Raw genomic sequence first — 19942 nt, 5'->3', positions numbered from 1 at the left:
AAATTTTTCAGTTTAAAAATGAGGAGTCTATTTTTTTGAAAACCACAAATAAAAAAAGTTTCCAAATTACATTGTAACAGACCAACACACTATATCCTATCACACAATCACACTATATCCTTCCTTAGAACTGTTGTAGAATACAATACAGGACAAGAGATAAATGAAAATTTACAACTCCTCCAATCCACATAAATAATAAAAAAAGGAATTTAAGAAAAAAAGAAGTATACTATGTATTTAAGTATTATGAACCTCTGACTCATAATGAATCAGATATTTTGGATCTTAAAATGTTTTCTGATGAAGTAATTTCCTTTATTCTTGATATATAAACATTTAGAAATACTGACTTTGTCCAGGAAAAAGGCTGAACTGAAGTTTGATATGACAGATGACAGGTTTGATCTTAATGTTTTTAATATACCTCCAGAGTAAAATATTCTTTTGAATCTATATTCTTCAAAGAGAAATAAAACCAGAAGATTACTTTTATCAAAATATGTATCCTCACTCATATAAGTATTTGCACGGTTTTACATTTTTTCTGTTGCTATTTAGGAATCACTGCATTAACAGCTGAAACTGCCAAGGGACTAGAACGTAAAATTTTAAGAGTATGCTAAAAACAAAAATTGAAGTAGATTAAATTGTAGGATTGGGATATCAGTATACAAAATGTTACAAATCTATAGCAATAAAAGTTTACTTACAATTTATTATATTATGTACACCATAATTAATAAAAATGTACATTAAAATAAAATCAATGTTCACAATATTTACAATCTAACATAATGTTATAACACGTAAAAGCATTTTTCAAAATAATTGTTTTATTTGTCTGATCACTTAAATTTTAAAAACTATTATTTTATTACAATTTGATAATTGATATACTATTAAAAATATACAATAACCATTTTATTAGTTTTAATAAAAGTAAATTAAGGAAAGAATAAAGTTATTCTTAATAAAATTAAAAAAAAAATTAAACATTTTATTAATTTAATTTTCCAAAGTTGTAAGAAGAAAAAACAGACGTTTAAAAATCCACAATATAATATTAAATACATATAATATATTTAACAATAAACTTTAAAATTTATGTATTTATTTACTGTATATAATTCTCTGATTAATAGTTTATGAAAAAAAAAATTAATTTAGCATGTATATATTTAATTTAATCAACCCCTTTTTTCTAGAAAAAAGTCTATGAGACATGTTTTTTCTATTACGTTTCATATTCATTAATGATGTATGTACGAGTACAACATAGCGATGTATAATAAAAACAAAAACAAAACAAACAGAAAATTCATCTAAATAAAAATGTTTTAAAGTAGTCTGTTTATTCTGAATTACATTAAATAATTCTTAACTACATTTTATAAATCTTATTAATATTGCATTTCTTAAATATAAATTTTAATAAATGCTATAAAAAAATTTAGTAAATTCTAAAAATATGGAAGAAAGTTTTGAATATATTTACACTTTTTAATGATTTGTAAAATAATAAAAAAAATAGTCATACTTTGCTTATTTTGTGACCGTTATTTAGGAAAGGACGTTCTTTCTTTAATTTAAGAATAACTTAACATTAAATAAGAAAACTATACTACATTACTGTACTGAATTTTAACTATTTTTTGTATAAAAAAAAGCAACTGAACAACTTTTTGGAAATTATTTTTATTATGCAACCTATTTGAAAATTCTGAATTCATTGCATCACTGTTTCATTATATATATATTATAGAAATAATCAGTAAATAAGTAGAGCATCAGATACCTAAACATAAATATATAAAACTGGATAATAAAAAAATTTGTTATTATTATCCGCATTACATAAATTAAATTAACACTTGAGGGCAATGTGGCATGACAAATCAGTTACTCCAGAAAATAGCTTAGCCATAGTCATTCCAAAAAATAACAGTTGGACACTGATATGGCTATGTCACTCACTGTGAAGAATGAAGCAGTACAAAAACTCTATAAAGAGTACATAAAACATAGTACTTACAAGTAGTACACTTACTGCGTGTTAGCATGTCAAGGCTATTCAAATGAAGCGTAATGATCAACAAGTAACTGGTTATATGATGAATATCATTAATCCCAGAGAAAGCAATGCCGATCTGTGCCTCTTGCTATTTAGCACAGCAAGTGCTTTTATAAGAATCACATCCACAATGATGGTACAGTTAGTGTAAAGCAACAAATTAATGTACTTCTTCTTGCGGGTACTTTCAGTAGGAGTACATTGATTTTACATCTGTTTTTTGTCTATCCTGAACATGATTGAAATGGTCTTTTCAATTTAAATAACTCCTGATGCTCTGAAGTGTCAAAACAGTACGTGTAATTTAACTGTTATTTCCAGAATACACTTGTCTCCAAAGGAGCTCCAATAATAGGAATGATTCAGAATTGTTAGAAAGTGAAAAATGCAGTGTTTAAATAAATGGTAAAATTTAATTTTTTAAAACTGGTTTTTAAATGAAAATGTATATTTTTACATAATTCCAAAAAGGTATTACCTTAAAAATTAATATTAAAAATATATTAATCCATTTTAAATTTCTACTTATTTATTTTTATTAAGCAGAATGAAAATGGAGAAGTCTTCAAATAATTTATACAAAAAAATATCACTTATCTACATGGAACATGAAATAACTAAAATTAAAATAACAGAAGACAAAATTAAAAAAAAATCAACCTTCTATAACTTCAAGAATTATTGTATAATACTGCTGCACTCTGTTGACAGAATTAAGTTTAATTTTCTACAAGCTAAAGGTTATCGGTGAAATTGTTTTATAACAATACTCTAATATTAATTATTATTGATCCGATTATTTAGACTAGTCTGATTATCACAATCGAAAGATAGTAATTATGTAAGTAATTAATTAACACTAATAACTTTACGGAATGAATTATAATTTCTTGAATATGAAAAAAATTAAAATGATAAAAGCTGTTAGTGATAATGCTTGATCAATATAAAGAGCTTATCACCTGAGATTAAGATTGTTTCTATTGTCTGTATTTCTTTTGTTGCTGTTAATTCCTGCTTATTAGTGGAAGACAATGAAAATTATGGAATACATGGTTTGTCTGGAAACTATCAATTGTTTTTAATGAAATTTTTTATTTTAAAAATAGAAATAACAAAAACAGCTGTTTCATACTGTTTAAAGTGACTTGAGTTTCGTCAGTACTCTTCCATTTTTTCTAAAAAGAATATTGTTTAACTTTCAATTTTACTATTCAACTCATCACTATAAGTGGAAACAATGATGATAGTACTATCTTACACTATATATTATGTATGAGAAATTAATTGTTTCAAGATAATTATTAATCAATATTTATGCTAAAAAAAAGTAAGGTTTGTATATTAAAACAGAAAAAAAAATATTTTTTTGACTGGAATAAAGCTGTTTATTGCAGATTTGTTTCTTTATCAGAATTTCAGAGATGACACGAGATATAATGGTTGAAGACAATATGGTAGAGTAACGTATGTGAATGATAATTTAAATTAAATGACTTACAATCAAGGGCTTTTAATCACAGATGTGATGTTTTACACTTTCAACATACAGATTAATGTTTTGTCTCGCTAGATGTGAATTGGTATCTGATAATGAATAAAACTTTTGAAAAATTATTTTTAAATTTGTATTAAGCATATTTAATTCTTAAGATTCCACTTTTTATAGTTTAAATACTTATTCACAAATTAAAAATCAAAACTAGCTTGTACAAAGAAACCAGGTACATAATCTACCAGGGATTTTGAGTATACTACACCTAGAACACTAGTTGGTAGATAATTTTTAGGTTTTTTATTATTTTCATGCATTTTTTTAAAAATATTGCTAGTAAATAAGTCTCAGATGATTTGACGTTATGAATACAATATAGTATAGAAAAGAGGAGTTTAATATTCTCCAAGAAAGCTACAAAAAAAAAAACTTATTTTAAGAAAGCTTTTTTTAATATATTTAAAATGCCATTTTTAAGCCTTCCAGAGAAAAAGATGAATTTTCATATAAATTAAAAGATCGATATTGATAAGATGTGGGTGATCCGTATCAACCAAGTGAGAGTAAAAAAGGTTTGTTGTTAAAACAATTAACATATAACATATACTATGACTGTAATTATAATGGTTTGACAGATGCAAAATGGCCCCTAAATACAAAATATGCTACTCTAAGGACTTTTAATTACAAAACAAAAAGTAAGAAAATTTAATTAATATGGTTTATTAATAGTAAACTTGTATAAAGGAATCCCTTGATTAATGCAAATAATAAATTCTCACTATATATCGCACACATCAAAACTGCAATAATAATAAAAAACAACCAATGGTAACACACATTTTAAACAATATATTTACAATTTTAAACATGTATTTTTTTCTTTCTGAAAACACATCTACATTGCTTTATATGTAATATTGACAATGATTTTCACTTTAAATCATTGAGAAATAAGTATTTAAGAATTAAACTTAATTTTTCACAAAATAAAATAAAATAATATTTTTAAAAATGATAAAAAAATAAATTTATTCTTTAACAAATAACTTATCTAGATTCAACTGAACAGCGATAGGTTTTTTCTCTCCTCCATGATTTTATAATAACTTTATAATAAATTTACTTATTTAGCCCTTGTCAAACATTCATGTTTCTCTCTTAATTTGGATCGATCTCAAGCTTCTCCAATCGTTTTGAACAATTTCTCAAGTTTTTTGTCTGAGATTTCTTTGGATCCGGTTTCCTTTTCTTCTGCTCCCTCATATACCTACTGATGCTCAATTTCAAGATCATTGTTGATTAATTCTTTTGAATGCGATTCCAATAATTCTTTAACATTTTGCTATCTACTTCTTCAAAGCTGACCTCTTTTCCTAATATATCGATTTCATAAATTAAGTCACTGATAAATCACTTATTAATTTCAAGTTTAATTTATTATTTTGGTGCTAAATTTATTAATAAATAAAATTACAAATGAATTAAAAATATAAAAATTAGATAAGAAAAGCCACAATATTAACAAAATTAAAAAATAAATAAATTTAACTGCAGTACTATGCAGTGCAACATAGTGCAGACTATAATCCCAGAGATTAAGTCACTAACGCTTTAGAGGGTTTCCAAAAAAAATTCTCACTTGTTGAAGTGCACTTATCAAATTTAGTACTGCATATAAAGGATAGTTTCAAAATTTTTGGCACTAATCAAGGGGATTCCTGTATTTCAAAATAGTAGGACTTCAGGTATTTGAAAGAAAAAAATTTAATGATTCATATCTATACATCAAATGCTTTCACAATTAATTTATTAATAGTGTGATCTATTTTAATTCATATGACAAAGTAATTTATCCTGATGAGAGAGACAGAGAGAAAGAGAGAGAGAGAGAGAGAGAGAGAGAGAGAGAGAGAGAGAGAGAGAGAGAGAGAGAGAGAGAGAGAGAGTGTGTGTGTGTATAAAACCATGAAACTAGGTCAACAGATTTAGTTAATTTTAAAATAATTATATGTTTAATATTCAAAATGTTTATTCTCAAATAATAGTTGAATATATCATTCATGGTTTAATTGAATTTTATAAAAACATTTTGGAAACTAATTTAAAAAAATTGACAAGAATTTATTTGATCTAGCCAATTAGAAGAGGAATTTACATCTTTTAAGAGATGAAAAGGATATTAAGTAAAGTGAAGATAATTTTAAAAAAATATTTCCAATTGGCAAAACTAATTTTATCTTCCTATTTCTTAAAAATTCATATACTTTCCCCTGAACCCCTGAAACTTTCCAGACAAACTAGAATAAAATATATATATGTACATACAAAATCAAAATGAAAAAAATACTTAAGAGTATAATTATATAAAAGAAAACAAATCGAAATGCATAGTGATAAATGGTTAAAAATTACACAAATTAATACATCAAGGTATACAACAAAATGCAAGAGGGAAATGACAATTTATAAAGACAAAGAAAACAAATTTCATATATTAAATTTTCATCCTTAACCAAAATTTAAATTGAGAAACTGATATTTAAAAAAATGATCAAAACTGCTATATATCATAAACTGCTATTTTTTTAAAGTAAATACTTAATATATGAATCTGGAAAAAAGTCTATATTATATACAGGCGAGAGTGAATATTCAATTTAAATATAACATAAATATAAATTTACATAAAACAAACAGAATTTAATCAGGATAATGAGGAAAAAGAAGAGAATTATAAAATGAACTTTGCATCTGTACATTTATTTTGTTGTCAATTTTGTTTGTTTGATCACTGAACAAAATACATGAATTGTAAGTAAAGGTTAAATAAATAACTGTAACACTACATTCTTGATTATTCATCACTATGATTGTGTACTGTGACTAAGATTAAAAGTAATTAACATTTCTTTTTTTAGTTTTAATGATATCAACTGCAATGATCATTAACGAAGAATAAAGAGTTGTTAAAAACTATTAAAGGATCATACAATTGATTATCTAAAGAAAATTATACCCAGATAAACTTCAGATTGTATGGACCTAGTTCATTAAAAATACCTATGGTTGTATTTTCCTTGCCAAACAATCTTCTTATCAAAATACTGCACTAAGAGATGTTTCAGAAGTTATAAATCAATTTTTTTAAATTAAAATTGTTTAATTATCAAGAATTTTCAGTTCTATAAAATAAGAATAATTATAAGAAATAAAAGGAACATTTTAATCTGTTAAATATGACTTTACCACAAATGAATGTAACAATATATATTAGGTATTTTAATTATTTTCATATAAAACAGAATCAATAATTACAAAATTATACCGGTGTTGTATTCCAGAAAAATCATGAAACCAGTGACAGCCCACAGACCCATCATAAAATAAAACTACAAACTGTACTGAAATCCCTGTTAAGATAAAAAAATACAAGGATTATTTCTTATGGTTCATTATAGACACAGTTATTTGCAGTAAAAATATGAAAACTTATGGAAAATAAGTTTTAGGAAAAAAAAACTGTTTTTATATCGGTGTAGGAAATTTTTCAAAATCATCAACAAAATTATTTTTCTTTCCATAAGTATAAAAATTAAAAAAAATATATAATCAAAGAAGCTAGTAGAAAAATTAAAACTATAAGATAAAATGACAAAGAAAAAGTTATTTTTTAATATTGTTATTATTAAAGTTCAAGGACATTTTAGTTTTTTAAATGAGCTTTAATCGGAATAGCTATACAAAACGGATTAATAGACAAATGAAAATGCTATGAAGTAATGAAAAATGGTACTCATAGTTAGTTCTATCAGCTAATAATTGAAAAAAAAATTTAACTAAACAAAAATATACAAAATTTCTTTTGCAAGTGTAAATGAGTAGAGTTTTCTTTAATTTCACCTAACCTATTCACCATTATCTACAGGTTGATGTATGATGAAAGAAATTTCTGAGATTATGGAAATGCAAATGCAACTCAAATGTTACTACTGTGCAATGCAGTAGTTAAACCAATCCCTCCTATTTTATATAAAATATTTCACAAAAAATTCTTTTTTTATTTTAATACAACAAAACAGCACTTTACTGCAAAAGAGTAATAGAACATAAAGTTCTAAACACAGTAAAGAAAGTGAATAATGAAATCAATTTTCTTAAGTCATACTGACTTGTTTTTCAGACTGTGATGAAAAACAAAGATTGCAAACCCTAAATGAAAAATTTAAGTGGAAAAGGCATTTTTAATTAATCTGAAAATATTTCTGTTTAACAATCTGACTACTTGACACAATTTATCACAAACTTTAGTTAATATGTTACAAACATTTTATAATTCTTTTCGTTAAAACATACATTGAAAAACAGTCACTTAAAACAATTATTTTAGAAAAATTATTTTGTAGATTTGAGAATACCAATAAGAGAATTTAAAATTGTGTTTTTCCATTCTTTGAAATGAAATCAGAGTTAGGTTTGTCGGAGCACACAGGTTAGATTAATACTGATGAAATTACTAAACATAAAAAATATATAACACAAGTGACTGCTATGCATGGGACTCATATATATATATATATATTTAGACATGATAGACACGATGACACATGTCATGTGTCACATGACGATGACACATGACACATAGACACATGATAGACATGATAGATATGGTTTTAATTGTAACAGACTAACAATTTGATAAATGACAGAATACTGAAATTCTGATAAAAAGGATGAAGGAAAAATATTATATAGATACAAATAAAGAAATTCTGTAATATTTTAAATAAACATGAAAATATAATGCTAGCTAATACATGCTTTTCATCTCTACATGATTAAAATTTAAATCGATAAGACATGAAGATTATTACGTAGAGTATAGGTTACATTGATCATTGTATAATAGAAGTATAATTTATTAACATTTATAAAAGTGGTAAAGCTTTTATCATGCAAATAGCTTTTGTAAAATTTTAATTAACTTCAAATAAAACAGAACAGCATTTGATAGTTAATGTAAGAAGGCTTTAATAAAATAAATGCTTGAAAAGAGTTAACACAAATTATTGATGTCATTTTATAATATGCAATAGGTGGGGTTTAATTAGTTCTCAGGCATCATTATAGTCCTCTCTACTCACTCAATTGAGGCAACGTCTTTTAGGCGGTTGACCTGGTGTGGATAAAGAAGGATAGTAAAAAAAAAGTCCTCTCTACTCACCAGTGATAACCATACTACTGACTCAGCTGCTGTATGCAGCAGCTTACATTGTCTCAAAGATTTATCTGTATTTTTATGCACTATGAATTATTTCTAAATCACAGTTTCAAAATAACTGTAGTGAATAATGAATAATTGTAGTGAAATTTAAAAAAAAGTAGTAGAGATTTTACTTCTTTTTTTTTTAATATTTATTATAATTTGTTTATAATGTAACAATTAATCTTAGTTGTCAATAAAAAATAAAGAGGATTCTACTGAAGGATTCAAACAGTAACATTTTAAATACATCAACAAAATTCATTCACACCCCATTTAAGAGGTAAAAAAAGTCTATTAAACAATGACCAACATGAAAAATGAATCAAATGAAATGTATAATACTCTTTTATAAAAGTTTTTATTTCCAAACAAAAAAAAACCTGATCTGAAACAAATTTTCAACTTTAAATACTTGAAAGAAATTGAAAAATAAATCAAATAGATAAGAAATGAAGGTAAAAATCTGACATTTTATTACATAAACATCATTTAATAGGCATATAACTTAGGTTTAAAAATGTACATAAATACAAGTAATATTTTAACTGCTTTACAACAGATAGACTAAATACTTACAAAATGGACTATTTTATTTATTTGTAACATTAAATGCTGTATAAGTAGACGGTAATAAAAAAAAATTGAAATACTTTTGTATTTAATTATTTTTTATAAGTAATAATGAAATAAATTATTTTTTCAAAGCTTAAATGTACATAAAATTATAATTAGTGAAATGAATATGAATTAGATTAAATCTTTTGGTAAATTATTTAATAAATTGATCATAATTACTTTATAAACCTGACTAAAAGTACAAAGGTGATTTTTTGTTATATTTAAACAATTTTAAAATAAGTTACAAATTATTATTACTATTATCGATCATTTCAATAAAATAAACAAAGTTAGAGTATTGAACTGAATAAACAAAAAAATTACAAACTTCATGCATTGTAATCTTATGTTATTTCTTACTTATGCTTTTTGAAAGTCGTACAGAAAGTAATACCTTTTGAATTCAGAGTTCATGTAGAACTATGATTGGATCTTCCTTTGTTGCCTACAGACATCATATCAGAGGATTTAAAATGTTTTACGAGGATGAAGTGACTGACTGATTGGTTATAAGACGATGGTGATCTCAAGCATGGCAACAAGCTACCTATATCAGAGGCAGTTTTGTTAGTTAATCGTATGGTTCTTCAATTCTACGTTCTCCTTTTACTTATACTTCATTCCTCTTTTCTCAGCCAGATAACAGAAAGCTTATGATCTTATCTCTATTTGCGATTTTGTGCTGACATAGTCTATTAACCTAGTGATTGCTTCTTTAGTCAGAGAGGTAGTGAGTAACTCTTCTCCCCTTCAAATAGTCCTGGAACTCTTTATATTAGATAACACCACAAACAGGGCAAAGTAGTGGCTGAAGTGCCTCTTGGATGCTAGGATATAGCTTGGATGTAGGGTGTTCTACTTCTGAAGTCAATGATAATGAATGGTTAATGAAAAAAACTTAACCAGACATAGCAAACAGCGATTGATTCTTGCTGCCGAAAAGTAGAAGTAACAAATATATTAAATGGAACGACTGCTTTTAATTAGTAATTACCATAATACTCAGATGTTTCTTCATTAAATTATTCCATTCATTTTAATTACACTAACAGATAAACTAACATTATAAGCCTTTACCGAGGGGAAAAAGTCAGCACGTAGTTGAAACTGAATGTAGAGTACAAATCTTAAAGCTCTGTTAGCAAAATTGTATCACTTCCTGAACAACTATGATATTTGAAGAAAAAAAAGTAAAATAAAACAAACATGCAAAAAAAAGAAAAAATTAAGCTCACCAACTCAAAAAAAGTCTATTTCTCCTTATATACAGAAATACACACCTACCTAAACATTATCACATGTATTAAATGCTCATAAACTAAAAGAAATTATAAGAAATAAATAAAAAATAATATTACATATTTAAAATGATCGGCATCTTTCTAATCCTTAAATATTTTACCGACAGTAAAGTAGTTATTATTAATTAATTATCGCACAGTTTTCTTACTGATGATAGTAATGCTATTATAATTATCATTATTATAACTACCAGTATTTTTTTTTACCAAATTAATGAAAGAAGATAAGAAAAGATTCTAAAATGTAGATAAGAAGATGTGATGAAGAACATATGAAGAATGAAGTATCGAAGGCCGTCTTGTATGACCAGTTGTGGCGGAATTGGTGAAGAGCAATATTCTTTTACTGGTAATTCACCGGTTGTGTAATAGTTATTCAGAATGCGTTCTTTTTCTTCCCATCTTGTGAATAACCATTTGGTTAATTCTGATGGTTCTCTAGGCACCTAAGGAAAATTAATCACAACTCAATATAACAAAGGTAATGTTAATGATTTTAAGTTATTTGAAAACAGGCCTTATTATATTAGAATAAAAATTATTCACTGTTGTCTTTAGAAATTAAATTAAACCAAAATCTATGATTGATGACACAATGATCACCAAAGAATATGTTAATGAAACCGATTGCTGGACTTGTGTAATGTGTTTTTGGGCTGTCATGTTGTAACCGACAGTATCAATCCCTCTTATGAAAATGCAATGAATTACAACAAAATATTTCTGATATCATTCAGCATTAGCAGTATACTCAGAGAAAATAAAGCTGAAAATTTTTTGTTATCACACACCAGATGCCAGCTTCTGCAGATTAGTGGTTTTCATGACGTGTTTGGGGATTTTTAGCAGTTTTGACTATTTATGTCTTTTCAAAAATCATCAGTGAGTCTGAGAAAAGTAGCAATCAGAATACAGATTTATTTATTAATCACTGTTCTTTGTACAATTAAAATTTTCTGCATAGGACAGAGATTTAATCTTATCAAAAGCAAATTGTAAGAGGCAATATGCCTCCTTAAAAATTACGTCTTGGATCTCTACTTGCTACTAAAAATCTTTTTCAAAGAAATGTTTTTAGATACTATTCTTGCTTGCTTTTAAGAAATTTAACCTAACTTAATATTTAATTTTTAGTGAAATTTAACCTAACTTAATCGCTGAGGTAATCAGGTTTATGTATTCCAAGCGGTTTCTTTCCCATACACTAAACAATTCATGAGCACCTTTTCCATGGAAGGACACATTTCTGTTTTTAAGGAATTCAAGTTCAAATCATTATTAAATGAAATTAAATTGAAATGAAATAATTCAATATTGCTTACTTTATTTCAAGTGCATCCTTTCTATATTGATACAAATATTAGCATCATCCAGCAATGACTGGCCAACTTCTACAAGTCTTCTCTAGCTTTAGCTTTAAGGCCAACATCTCTTTCTGTTGAATGCCTTAATATTCTCGAAAAGACACCCTTTCAACAATTTTTCAATTTTTTTATTACTATTTTATTAATTTTTTTTGTTAATTATGATTTTAGACTCACGAAATAACCTCAGGAAGACTAATCTGGAGAATAGAAGGATGATTGAACCCATGGTATTTGTTCTTCAGTCAAAAATTCTTGGAACTACTTTCCTGCGGAAAAATGCATTGTCATGTGTAGAAGAAACCGACTACCAAGTGCCAAGTGTTCAGGCCAGGTACAATGTATCTAATCCTAAGTGTTCAAGAATATTCAAATAAAAATTCATAGTGTGCAATCTGCCCCAGGGTGAAATTCATGGTGAATAATTTCTATGCTGTCATAGAAAGATATAATCATTAGCTTCATTTTTACAGGCATATGACTTTTGAAGATGAATATTTTTTAAGACATCCTAATGACTTTTCTTCAGCATTTTATATTAAGTTATAGGATTGTACCATGAACACTGGTTTCATCTGATGGCACAAATGAATTCATGAACTTTTTATTTCTTATCAGTAGTCTGAAGGATTGTCTTCATGCTACACTCAATAATATCATTAATCATCTGACAAGGAATGTAGCAAAAACTGGGAAGAGTTTTTTGTCTTGCTCAAATCTTCCAATAATATAAAGTGAATTATTTTTTTGTTAACACCAAAATCACTTAAAATCATTCCATTCTCACAGTAGTACAATTCTACTTAAATATGTTTTCTTTGATGATGAGATACTTGTTGAAAAAAGAGATGAAGCAGTAAGAGATACTGCTTCTGAAGTAAGAGATACTGCTTCTGAAGTACATGAATTGGCAGGATAACTGTGACGAATGATAAATCTGAATACATAAATATATCATTATTTGTTTGACCGTAAAAAGAATAATCCTAATTTTAACTGTAAAATGTATAATTAATGATGACAGTACAATTTTCCACGCTGATTCAATGCTTTCAAACATAACAAGGAGCACAATGGTGATTTATTTTTTTCATATTTCCTATTCATGATTTATTAAAAATTAGAATATCTTAAAACACCATATTTTAAAATAAAAATGTTTGGGTGTACATGCCATTATTTCTTGCCTTCCTGTGGAGTAGGTTGTGATCCAAGGCCCAAGCAGATGAAGTTTTAACAATGTTGCTTTTGAACATTGTCTCCTGGCCACCATCCTGTCATTGGGAACTAATTAACAATACGTCCTGGTGTGGTGATCTAGATATATAAGAAACTTTCTTTCTTTTTCCTGTTTAGCCTCCGATAATTACCATTCAGATAATACTTCAGAGGATGAATGAGGATGATATGTATGAATGTAAATGAAGTGTAGTCTTGTACAGTCTCAGTTCGACCATTCCTGAGATGTGTGGTTAATTGAAACCCAACCACCAAAGAACACCGGTATCCACAATCTAGTATTCAAATCCGTGTAAAAATAACTGACTTTACTAGGACTTGAACTCTGGAACTCTCGACTTCCAAATCAGTTGATTTGGGAAGACGCATTCACCACTAGACCAACCCGCTGGGTTAGATATATAAGAAACTAGCAAGTACAGTGGTACCTTGAGATACGAATGTCCTAACATACGAATATTTTGAGATACAACATGAAATATTCTAAAATTTATACCTCAACGAAAAATTTGAGATACGAATTTGCGATGTGCGATAATTGCATAGGTGATCCCTAGATGGCAGAGCGTTCGCTCAGCTTTCCTCCCGCCGCTTCTGCCCGCTATGTCGCTCTGTTTGGTTGTTGAGACCAGAGTCCTCTGTATGGCTGCCACGACATGTTATTCGCTTTGTTTGTGCCTGTTTTTCGTGTCATTTTGGATAGTATATATACTGTACTCTGCATATTTTGTTATTTTAACCATGGATCCCAAAGTTAAAGACAAAACTGGTGAAAAGAAAAAGCCTAAAAAATGGAAGCGAAACATGAAATTATTGCAAAGCATGAGTGTGGCGTTCTTATCATCATATCAGGAAGTGTCTGATTTTGTGGAAAAAAGACACCCAGAGAAATTGTCTACAGGGAGAGCGAGTGCCTTATTTGATGATAGGTGTCTCACATTCTTTCGTAACATTTTAAAAAGAAGGCAGAAACAGACCTCTCTTGATCGTTACCTTGTGAAGGTCTCACGCAGTGAAAGTCAGGAAAGTGAGGCCAAAAAGCCCCGACATTAAAGTGATGATTAATAAACATTGTGTATTATTAATATATTAATAAATAAATTAATAAACATTATGTGTGTTATTACTTGTTTATTTATATACAAACTGTATATATTATATGTAATTTAACTGTGTTTTGGGTTAGTTTCATATCGCTAGAACGCATTAATATATATTACATTATTTTAAATGGGAAATATTGCTTTGAGATACAATTTTTTTGCCATACGACGATGATCAAAGAACGAATTAAATTCGTATCTTAAGGAACCACTGTAAATTCATTACTTGACAAAGCAATATATTTGTCCACACTTCAACAAAGCCAAATCTTGAGACCTCCATAAAATTACATGAATCAAATATGAATTTCTTGCAATATTTAATAAACATTCAAATATATTAAATTAAAAACTTAAAATAAAAATTATAAGATTGAAAGCAAATTATAGAAACCTGTGATATAGGGTAAAGCCTGTATAGCAGTAGGGTTTGACATGATTTGCGTGATCCCATTATTATTGTTGGAAGGTCAAGAGGTTTCCCCTCTGGGTATGCAACTGTAATATCTACAACCCAACTAAGCTCATCAATGATAACACCTGCAAAATAAAAAAAGAAGATAACCACTAAAATATAATTAAAAAATAATAATATACAGTATAAGGATTAGGGGAAAAAATTTAAAATCAAAAAATATATATATTACAAATATATATATATATATTATAAAAATATATATTAGAACTCTTTATTTTGAGCCTTATAGTAATCAATAGAATAAATCTTATTTAAAAAAAATTATTTAAATTTATTTTTCAACATAATCTTCAATCCATTGGTAAATCCAGAAACAAGTTTATAGTTTTTGTTGTACAAGTCTTCTGCTTGCTATGTTAACTACATCATACTTCTTACCTTATCATTGAGGAAAGGTTTTCTAAACAAGTTTTAGGGGTTATATCAAAGTCAATAAATATCAAATATCAAAGTCAGGGAAATTCCTAAACATATATTACAGCTTAAATAATTGGAAATTGTAGTACAACAGGACAGAATTGAAACAGAACTGTGACGTAAAATTGGAGCTGCTGTAGTTTTAATTCTTTAACATATCTACTCTGATGTAGATTTAAGTGTCTCTAGCACATTGTGTTCAGACTCTTGAATCATTTCCTCCTTATTATTTTATAAATAAAGAAACTAACTCCCTTATTCATGCCAAGTATATGTTACAATTCAGTTGGCCTTGTTAACAGCTGATACTTTACATTAATAATGTAACAATGTATCTACTTTTAATATTATTTGGTCCAAATTTACACATCATACACTTAACATGTACACACAGTAAATTACATATATTTTTCAACAATATAATACAAATTAAATTAAAATGTGAAACATATAATGATCATTATAACTTATGAAAATATATTCTTTAAGCATAAATTAACAATGTATTTTATTTACTACTAAATACGAACCAGCAAGGTTAATAGACAAATATATACACCTAACCAAACTATGGCACCAAGACGGTTTTTATTCAAACACCTTGACTGAAATATTTTTCTGTTTCCTAGTCACCCTAGAATGAATACATATAAGAGTATTCATTCTAGTGACAAATAAATTACAATGGCATGGCATGGTAAAAGCTCAGAAGCATGGCATAAAATGAAATATTCAAGTTTTTTGTGTAACAATTATGCCTGTTTCATACGTGTTCTGCTCCACAAGCTCCTTATTTAAAAAACGTTATATAACTGTTAATACATGCCTGTAAAATAATGATGGGGTTTTAGTCGTAGTTTTGAAACAAATATGACAGAAACATGAAGCACATATTAAAATAAAGAAAAACTGTCAAAGTTTTTAATGTATAAACAAGCTCCATGCTCTAAAATACATGCTGTATTTTAGAACTTCCACATCCACAACTTCTGTGGCAGAGGATCCACATAAAACCCTCATCCTGCAGAGCCTTTGTCTTTGCAAACAAAGAGGAACAAGAGTGTTGAGTTTAGTGACGTACAGAAGAAAGATCAAACTAACTCTCTTTCAATCAAAAGGAAGTGGAAGCAATGCCAAAATATTTGGTGATTAAGAAAACTGAAGGGAATTGAAAGATCAGTCCTTTTGGATTGCTCGAGGGATCACAGATGTAACTGGAGAACCTATTAAGGAAACAAGAAAGACTGTGATGGGATTGTTTGTTGAGACCATTGATGACATATAGTTGTCTCAGTTATTCATAGCGAAGAAGATAGGACTCATTGAAGTTGAGGATGAACCACATGGTACACTAAACATTTCCAAAGGAGTAGTTGTGTGCAGGGATTTATTGAACTGCACAGAAGATGAAACTGTAGAACTCTACGAACAGGGAGGGAGTAATTGCATGTCAATAACTGAATACACATTGAAACAAGAGAAATTGTACCCTTTGGGTTGCATGTCTTGACGTTTAATAAACTGAAATATCCTGAAAAAATAAAAGCTGAATTTCAGAGGCTAGATGTCTGTCCGTTCATCCCAACACCATTGCAGTGTTTTGGATGTCAGAAATTTGGACACACAGCAGCAAGATGCACAAGAAAACAAATTTGCACATATGGTGACCCATTGCACCCAAATGATCTGTGCAGGGACTCACTGATTTATGTTAATTATAATGGACATCACAGTGCAAGATCATGACACTGTCGTAAATATAAGGAAGAGGCCATGTCTCTTCCTTATGTAGGTAAAGACCATTCAGAAGGTCAGCTACTTTGAAGCGAGGAAAATCATAGTTAGCAGAATGTCAAAGGCCATGTCTTATACAAGTTCTTTAAATAAAGTAATGAGACTGGTTTAGAAAAACTTTTTATTTACAATCCAATTATACATTGACTCTATCACCTTCAAAATAGTTCCCTTGGGAATCCATGCAATACTTCAAATGGTTTTCCCACTCTTCATAGCAGTGTTGGAACTCAGAAACAGGAATATCCTACAGACAGATCGGTTACATTTTTTAAAAGTTTTCTGCTGTTCCAAAATTGTGTCCTTTGAGGTGTTTTTTTAATGTCGGGAACAGGAAAAAGTCATAGGGACTCAGGTCAGGTGAATAAGGTGGTTGAGGAACTACAGGAATGTTTTTCTTTGCCAAAAACTCATTAATTGGAGTACAGTGTGACAAGGTGCATTGTCATGATGCAGCATTCAGTTGTCTTTGATGGCTGGTCTCACGTGGGAAACTGTTTTCTGCAGTCTTTCAAGAATTTCTTGGTAAAAATATTGATTTACAACCTGTCCTGTAGACAAAAACTCCTTATGGACAATGACAATACCATTGAAGAAACAAATTAGCATGGTTTTGATTTTTGATTTGCTCATTTTTTGGTTTTTTGGGATGTGCTGAGTTTGAAGTGTGCCACTCCTAGCTCTGGCATTTTGTTTGAGGGTCGTACTCAAATATCCAAGATTATCACCAGTAATAACAGTTTTTTAGAACATCATCATCAATTTCAATTCGCCCTAGAAGATTGCGGCACACTTCCACCCTGTTGTTTTTCTGTTCAACAGTGAGGTTTTTTGGACCCAATTAGCACAAAACTTTTTTCATATCCAATTCGTTTGTCAAAATTTAATGGACTATGGTATGGTTCAAATTCAATTGTTCTGCAATCATTTTGACAGTTAACTGCCGGTCTCTGATTTGCTTAACATTGTTGTTACTTTTTGAGATTAACGGTCTTCCAGAGTGTGGATCGTCTACAACTGATTCCCGACTATCTGAAAATGCTTTAAACCACCTAAAAACTTGGGCTTGTGCTTCTGCATCATCTCCATATGCTCTTTTCAATTTTGAAAAAGTCTCAGTAGTATTTTCATCTAACATAAAACTTGATTGTACAACGTTGCTCATAATTAGTATCACTCATTTTTGTAATGCACAACAAAAACTTGTTTTACGTAGTTTGTTTACCTCTCACGTGGCAACAATAGACTAAAAATATTAATACCTAACATAAATTAGCTGTTCATATAACCGTATGTTTACTAGTAACTTTTCAGCGTTGCCATTTTGGATGCCAAAAAATCTAGTGTCATTACTTTATTTACAGACCTCATACACAAGCTGCTACTGCTCCTGCAACTTCTTTTAAACCAAAGGATGTGGTATCAGAACTGGTGTCAGCCTTAGTAAACTTAGTTGAACTGATCACTGAAAAAATAGTGATAACAGCCCAAAGCCATCAAGGATAAAAGCAGTCGTGACTAAAAAAAAAAAAGAGTACATCTGCACCGAGGAATGAATCTTTAACCAGTTCAAAAGCGAAGAAAATTGAAATGAAAATGCAGAATAAATCTAAAGCCAAAGTGAAAAATCTCTGTTCAGGAAAATGAGAAAAAAGAAATTTAAGTATTAGAAAATGAAGATGTAGGATGACAATGTGGAGCCTCCAAAAGCCTTTAAGTAAGAGGGTGAACATTTTAGCTGCTCCACACACTTCAGTGGAGAGTGCACGAAGTCTCGACTACGATGCACTAATGACCACACCATCTAAGCCAGTATCATCTGATGCCACCAGCAAGACATCCTCAGTAATTTATAGCAGAGGATCAGAAGGATCCATCTCCGAGGTATCAGAATCTTTTGAATCTGACATTGAGGCCTTCAGGAACATGAAAAAAATAAGCAAGAAAGGTTGGACTAAGGGTAAACCTAGGTGATAAAACTTAAGAAGTTTTGATGATAGTTCTAATCTGTTTTGATGTAATATTTGAATAAGTGTTTTAATTTATTTTGATATTTTTTGTCAACATTTCAATAAAAATGGTTTTTGTTTTTAATGTGTCGTTTTAAGTTGCAAGGGCCCTTTACACACTTGTCATCTTGTGTTTTTTTCCAAAACCTGTGACAAGTCTGTTTATTAGATGATCTGTTTTGACAAGACTAGTCTTCTGAGTATGTGGCTAGCATTTTATTGGGAAGGGAAAGAAATATTTTTTTCTTTTTTGATGTGGAAAGGGGCTAATGACCACAGTAGTCGATGTCCCTAAAACCACAAAAAATAAATAATAACATGTATGTTTACTCTGATAACCATATTGGTTATTGATGACTTGAAATGAATCAGAAGCTCCTGAAAATGACAAAATAATTTTCAAGGGTAACATGGAACTTACACCAGACACACTTGGAAACATGAGCTTTTGTGAAGTGGTTTCCCACTTCCACAAAAATGAAGGCAATATTTGACCCTAACAGTAATACCTTCACTCTGTTCATCGTAGAAACTAGATGTAAAGTGAACATCATTACTTGTAGAAAAGTAACTCTTGACTAATGTCATGGATGCTTTACTTAAATCAGTCACGAGAAAGGCTGGACTGGACAGTGCAAAGCAACAAATCTGTTACACACATGCTGCAAACTCGGCAGGTAAGGATAATATGTAAAAAAAAAAAAAATATATTTTTAATATAAAACTACAAAAGATTTCAACTGAATAACTAAAAAACTTGAATAAAGTAAAGTAAGTTACGTGG

The 19942-nt window shown here is 28.7% G+C and overlaps 1 protein-coding gene across 2 annotated transcripts in view; it reads right to left on the bottom strand.

The window, feature by feature from the left end:
- Positions 1-5433: 5433 nt before the first annotated feature.
- Positions 5434-19942, bottom strand: part of LOC142331498 (acyl-CoA:lysophosphatidylglycerol acyltransferase 1-like) — an 88957-nt gene continuing 74448 nt past the window's right edge. For both annotated transcript variants that reach the window (XM_075377443.1, XM_075377442.1), the window contains 2 exons: positions 14855-15000; positions 5434-11200 (listed from right to left, as the gene is read on the bottom strand). In XM_075377443.1, coding sequence (XP_075233558.1) covers positions 10958-11200; positions 14855-15000 — 389 coding nt within the window. In that variant the 3' untranslated portion in view covers positions 5434-10957. The remainder of the gene's footprint in view (positions 11201-14854; positions 15001-19942) is intronic.

The sequence above is a fragment of the Lycorma delicatula genome, chromosome 10 (genome assembly GCF_047948215.1).
Source record: "Lycorma delicatula isolate Av1 chromosome 10, ASM4794821v1, whole genome shotgun sequence".
Taxonomy (NCBI): domain Eukaryota; kingdom Metazoa; phylum Arthropoda; class Insecta; order Hemiptera; family Fulgoridae; genus Lycorma; species Lycorma delicatula.
The sequence above is the reverse complement of the archived record's forward strand: the minus strand, read 5'-3'. Positions and strand labels throughout refer to the sequence as shown.